General features: G+C 47.6%; 1 protein-coding gene across 1 annotated transcript in view; it reads left to right on the top strand.

The window, feature by feature from the left end:
- The first annotated feature begins 2,129 nt into the window (after positions 1 to 2,129).
- Positions 2,130 to 6,430, top strand: part of SLC15A3 (solute carrier family 15 (oligopeptide transporter), member 3) — a 12,786-nt gene continuing 8,485 nt past the window's right edge. The window contains 3 exon segments of the mRNA XM_015411381.1: positions 2,130 to 2,441; positions 2,578 to 2,694; positions 4,842 to 4,952. Coding sequence (XP_015266867.1) covers positions 2,130 to 2,441; positions 2,578 to 2,694; positions 4,842 to 4,952 — 540 coding nt within the window.

Here is a 6,430-nt window from a genome sequence, read left to right on the forward strand (position 1 = left end):
GGTCAACAGTGGGAGGGCTTCTAATGTCCTGGCCCCACTGCTGGACCTCCTGATGGCACTGGTATTTCTGGCCACTGTGTGACACAGAGTGTTGGACTGGATGGGCCTTTGACCTGATCCAACATTGGCGTCTCTTATGTTCTTATGTTCTTATGTACTGTATTTGATTGGACCTTATCTGACTTGTGGGCGTGGCTTGCCAAGCCCGGACAGTTTAAAAAGGAGCCTGCTGCTCCATTGATTTGTCTCGTTCTGGTTCTTCTGACTTCATGTTCAATAAAGCTGTTAATCACTGTTCACCTGTTGCCTTGAGTCTCGTATCTAACACTACTGTAGACTTATAAATCATATATAGGGCTGCTGCCAAAAATCGCAGTCTATCCATGTCCTGCCATCATTCTGATACGCAACCAATGATGTGGACTGGAGGCAGGAATACGTATATTGTGATGATTTTAGAGCATGGATAAGTTGAAGTAGACATTACGGAAGGGGAAACACAATGCAGGGCTGCCATTTTTATGGAAGCCATGTGCCATTCCTCAAATAGAGCCAGAATTTACTGGTGTTGTTCAAGGGCAAATCCCGGTTTGCGGCTTAATAATGTGTGAAATGGTCCATATGTATACTAGGGCAATGTGATAAAAAGCAGGCGATGGCTCTTGTATCTTTTATAGGTGGGTAGAAAAAGGAATTTCCACAGGCTGTAGTTTTTTTAACCTGTGCATGACAAACTGCTCATTCCAAAATTCTCCCTGCAGCTCAGCTTTCAAAGGCACAGGAGTCCCATACTCCTTTGCATCTCATAAAGAACATGAAAGTAGCTTAGGGTTTCGCCGATACAACCTCTCTGTTTTCCTTAGCAGAAAGGCTGCAGTTCTATTCACAGTGACTTGGGAATCAGCTCCATTGAGCACAGACTTTATTTATTTAAATATTTGTAACCTGCCTCTTCCCCCCCCCCCCATGTACATAGGATCGGGCTTCAAGGTTTCCAGTCACTTGAGTTATTGAAGCTGAGGGGAGACATAAAAACCGTGGCTTTCGTTTCATTTCCCCCCCATTCCTGTTTCCTGCCATAACACAGCTGTAAAGTTGATATGTGGCAACAATAAAACAGAAATGAAATGTGCATTAAAAAGCAAATATGTGAAAGTGAAGCTATTTCTGTTCCCATAATTTTTCTAAAACAAGGATGCCAATCCTTGTTTGTCTGTCAGTGAGTGTAGATTTAAATTTAAAACCAATTGTCCCTAAGATATATTTGGAAACCACTGTGCCCCTCAGCTTTGTACATCTGAGGGAAGGGTCTCACTTGCCTTGCCCTTCTTAAGCTCTGTGCAGATGGATAAGGACCTGCGTGAGCAGGAAATCCATGGACATCCTATCCTATTCCTAAGCAGAGCCCGGTGCTGCACTCAGATTCCCCATCTGCTGTATTCCAGGGCTTGCAGTTGTGATCCCCCCTCCAATATGCTTCAAAGGCTGATGTGGGGAAGATTTCTGGACATCTGACCCTCAGGGGTCCCTCTTGAAGCTCGATTCTTTTACTGTTTTGCCACTCGCCAAGGCAAGCACACAACACTGGATTTTCTTAGAATAAACTGCAAGGCTAAATTCCTTAAATAAAGCTTTTTTTATTGCAGACTGTCAGTGTTAAAATGCAAGATATAATCTGGGCAAACTGCCAAGAAGGCATTTGGCCGGAATCAGAAACAATGCCTATCCTTCCAAGTGACTATGATGAAAATAAACCCACAGCAAGACAATAAAAATTCCCTCCCTGAAAATGAGAATTCTCGGGCTGAAAGTCTCGGGGAGTGTTAACTCCCTCCAAAATTCAAGACTGCAGCCCCAAACCCTTCACTGAAAGTCTCATTGATACACAAAAGATCAATGATTTCGAATTACATCTGTTGGATGTTCTCAAGTTGGGTCTTCCACGTATGGGATATTCTCAAGCTTTCCAGAGTTCACATACAAAACATTGATTTACACTTAAAGAATTATATTTTAGCTACAAGGTATGTTTTCTTTTTTTGGGAACTACGCCCAAATCGACAAGGAGTGGTTGGCGCTAGTGGCCAGCATAAAAAAGTTCCACTACTTTGTATGGAAGACTGTTCGTAATGGCCATGGACCACAAGCCCCTCCTTGGGATCTCTGCACCTGACCGCCAGACGCCCAACATCTTGTCTGCGTGGATGTTGAGCTGGACGGTATTTTTATCCGCCTATGACTATGTCCTGGAGCACCGGCCAGGAAAGAACATGGGGCATGCCGACGCCCTCAATCACTGTCCCCTGCCAGAACTGGACAATGACCCTGCACCGGCTTTCGAGGTGATGGCCCTTGAAGAACTGGCCAAACCTCCAGTGCACGCGTCGGACATTGCGACCACCTCTGCCCGGGACCCCACCATCACCAGGGTTCTTAACTGGGTGTGGAGGGGGTGAATGGTGGGGCACGTCGATGACTGTTTCAAGCCGTTTGCATCAAGGCAAAATGAATTGTCTGTGCACCGGGGATGCTTACACTGGGGTGGTTCCCCCTAACTTGGTGGTGGTTCCCCCTAAGCTACGGGACCAAGTATTAGAGACTCTGCACGAATGCCACCCCGGCATTGTGCGCATGAAGGGGCTGGCCAGAGGGTATTTCTGGTGGCTGAAAATTGACGCATACATAGAGTCCTGGGTACAGAAATTCCAGGAATGTCAGTTGTCTTGGCCTGATCCTCCACATGCACCGGTAACCCCATGGGAGAAGTGTCACTGCCCCTGATCCCGGGTCCATGTGGATTTTACGGGCCCCTTTCAGGGCCAAGTTTTCCTCATTTTAGTAGACGCTTATTCTAAGTGGCTCGAGGTGGTCCCCACAGCAAAGACGACAGCACAAACTGTAATAAATGTTTTACGTCACCTGCTTGCAACGCACGGGTTGCCAGACACCCTGGTGTCTGACAATGGGACATGTTTTACCGCCACGGAATTTAAAGAGTTTTTGGCAGCAAACCTCATTGCCCACAGCACGTCCGCACCATTCCACCTGGCAAGCAACAGGCAGGCCGAAAGAATGGTGCGGACCACAAAGGAGACTTTGGGCCGTTTGGTGCAGGGTGTCAGCAAGCTGCCATTCTGTTTTCTGTGACCTCTGTGTACATATCCTTTCCCTGTTACACCCGGCTTGGCTTCTATCATCCTGCTCCTGCTTTGGAATGCAAAAGATAACTGCTGGAGGTTGTGTGGGGGAGAAGATGCTGTAATGCTTGCCTATTGATTTTCCCAGGACTACTGCACCTGTGTTTTGTCTGATGTTCTGCCTGGTTCCCATGTACTGGGCGCGCAACCGTTTCCTTAGCCCGCCAGCGGGAAAGATATTCATTGGATCTGCTATACTGTGAAAGTAAATGATGGTAGAGTAATGAAGCGCCATGTGGATCAGTTGCGCAAGCGGTGGGCTGACTCAGTCCCTGATTCCCTTCCCCAGGTGGCCGATGTACCTGACTTGGACAGTCAGTTAGAGTCTCCGGACTCCGAACAGGATGAGGCATAGTCGAGGGCGAGCAGAGCCACAACTATGGAAATCGGCCACGGACACTCAGTCCCATAAGGAATCAAACCGAGCTCACTCACACGGAGTCCGAAGCTCTTCCTCCTACCCCACCAACGGTAAATATAAGACGATCCCAATGGGTCAAGCAGCATCCTGCTTACTTGAAGGATTATGACTGTTCAAGGGTTGTCTCGTCTTAGGGGGGAGGATTGTTGTGTATGAAATGTAATGTAATGAATGTATTGAGCTTGAACCTGACCAAGGTATTGTAAGCTGACCTATCAGAACAAAGGACATTCTGGAGGGAAGCAAAGTGATTGGTCTTTATGTACTGTATTTGATTGGACCTTATCTGACATGTGGGCGTGGCTTGCCAAGCCCGGACTGTTTAAAAAGGAGCCTGTTGCTCCATTGTTTATCTTGTTCTGGTTCTTCTGACTTCGTGTTCAATAAGGCTGTTATCACTGTTCACCTGCTGCCTCGAGTCTCGTATCTAACATGAACAAATTGCTATTTCCAGTGTTATCTTTAGATGTAAATTAGGCTTCTCTGGCCAGATGCTTGCCCTCCTGAATAGCCACTATTTGGTCCATCAGGCCTTCACGGGAAAGAATGCTGACTGCCCTACATATACGTGACTAGGGGGGATAGCTCCGAAATGCTCTCTTTGATTCTGCTGTATGTGTTGGGTATAGATGTTAAGTATTGGAAAAACAATTTTCTGATCCAAACAGGAAAATTCTCACGACAGCTGACTCCATTCCTCCTGCCTCCTTTATGTTCTGCTCAAGCCTTAAGCAAGAATTGCTGCTTCTTTTTGAAATTCACTCTGAATTCTGATCTCGAGGAGTGTCTCTTCCTAGTCCTGCTCTGTTCTGCAGTGTGTGCATATTTTTTGGGTGGAAGGTACTGCTATTGCAGCAAAGGAATGAAGGGCAAGGTATGCAAAGAACAGTCAGGGCTGCATCAATAGGCTTTAGGCAGAGGACATGAGATGCTTCTTCGGGGCATTTAATATGAACCAGTTCTGGCCAGCCTGATCCATTTTTGATGCTTAAAAGTTTCAAAGGCTGTTTATACTACTAATGAACTTGAACTTTGCAAATTGGTTCCACATGCCTGACATGTGCACAGCAAATACAAACCGTCTTCATTAGCCTCTGAGACTAAATGGCAAATACCACTTCAACTAGATAGCACTTCAACTAGATAGACAAGTCAAGGAGATGGTGACTTGTCCAGTGGAACATCTGTTTCTCTAATGACATTCCTTTTCCTTTGAGCTTTAGATGCACTCAACCTACTACCTGCAGGGGCTGCACCTCTATATCCCCAACATTTTTCAACACAGCAATTCTAACAACAGCGCTCTCTCAGCATCTGAAGGCAATAGCTACATGGTAAGCTGAAGCAGTGGTGACTGGCAATGGGGATTAATGTAGGGTTGCCAGCTCCAGGTTGGGAATTTCTGGAGATTTGGGGAGGGCAGAGTATGGGGTGAGACAGAACCTCGGCAGGGTACAATGCCATACAGTCCACCCTCCAAAGCAGCCGTTTTCTCCAAGGGAACTGATCTCTGTGGTCTGGGGATCAGTTGCAATAGCGTGAGATCTCCAGGAAGCACCTGGAGACTGGCAACCCTAGGTCTATGGGAACACAGAACGATGTGGTTTTGTTAGGCCTTCGGGAACCAAGTCAAGGGTGACCCCCCTGAGGTCACGGGATCACATTGTGTTCCATATTCCAAGGGGAAGGTGTCTTGTGATGAGGCTGTTCAGCAACGTGGGGCCTGGAATTCTCTTGTGACAAGTAGGGATCCAGAGTCACATCGTGGTTTGGGTGTTAGACAACAACTGCGAAGACCCGGCTCGAATCCCACATCTTGCTAAGAAGCTCACTGGGAGATCTTTGGCCAGACACTCTCCTCTGGGCCTCAGCCTATGTCGCAAGGTTGTTATAAGGTTGCAGTGGGGGAGACCATGGAGACCAGCCTGAACTCCTTGGAGGAAAGAAGGGATAAAGGAAGGGGCCTTGTTCAGCTCAAATAACAGCCAAAATGGTGGCACTGTATTCACAAGCAACAGGGGGTTTTTTTAGGTAGGAAGGGGTTATAGAAAACCAGCACGTGGAACTGAATAAGCAGAGCACATGAAGCTCAGCCCCTGCTTTTGTAAGCAGACTAGCCCATGACTAGCCAGTTTGGTATAGTGGTTAGGAGCGCAGACTCTGATCTGAGAGAACTGGGTTTGATTCCCCACTCCTCCACATGCAGCTGCTGGTGTGACCTTGGGTCAGTCACAAGTTCTTTCAGACCTGTTCTGTCAAGAGCCGTTTCTGTCAGAGCTCTCTCAGCCCCACCTACCTCACAGGGTGTCTGTTGTGGGGAGGGGAAGGGAAAGGGATTGTAAATCGCTCTGAGACTCCTTCGGGGTAGTGAACGGCGGGATATAAATCCAATCTCTTCTCTTCTTTGTCTTCTTCTTGTGGCTCTTGCTGTGATCAGAGGCCCTGGCCCACCACACACAGCACAGAACAGAAATTGTTCCACTTCCCCTCAGGCTGCATACTATGAGAGAGGAGCTCGGATGGGAGAGGGCCTGGTGTGCATATGTAGCACAGGGAAGGACCCCAGGGATTAATGACGGCTCTGAAAATGAGATCAAATCCTGACCTGGACAGCCTAGGAAAGCCTGATCTCATCAGATCTCAGAAGCTAAGCAGGGATGACTGTGGTTAGTACTTGGATGGGAGACTTCCTTGGAATACCAAGTTGGGAGGACAGAGGCAGGCTTTATTCAGCCACCTCTCTGAATATTCTCCAGGCCCCTAGTAGGGGCCACTCACCAGAGGTCAACGTGACTTCCAGGTGCAGACACAC

Source organism: Gekko japonicus, unplaced genomic scaffold (genome assembly GCF_001447785.1).
Source record: "Gekko japonicus isolate JY-2015 unplaced genomic scaffold, Gekko_japonicus_V1.1 scaffold2829, whole genome shotgun sequence".
Classification (NCBI taxonomy): domain Eukaryota; kingdom Metazoa; phylum Chordata; class Lepidosauria; order Squamata; family Gekkonidae; genus Gekko; species Gekko japonicus.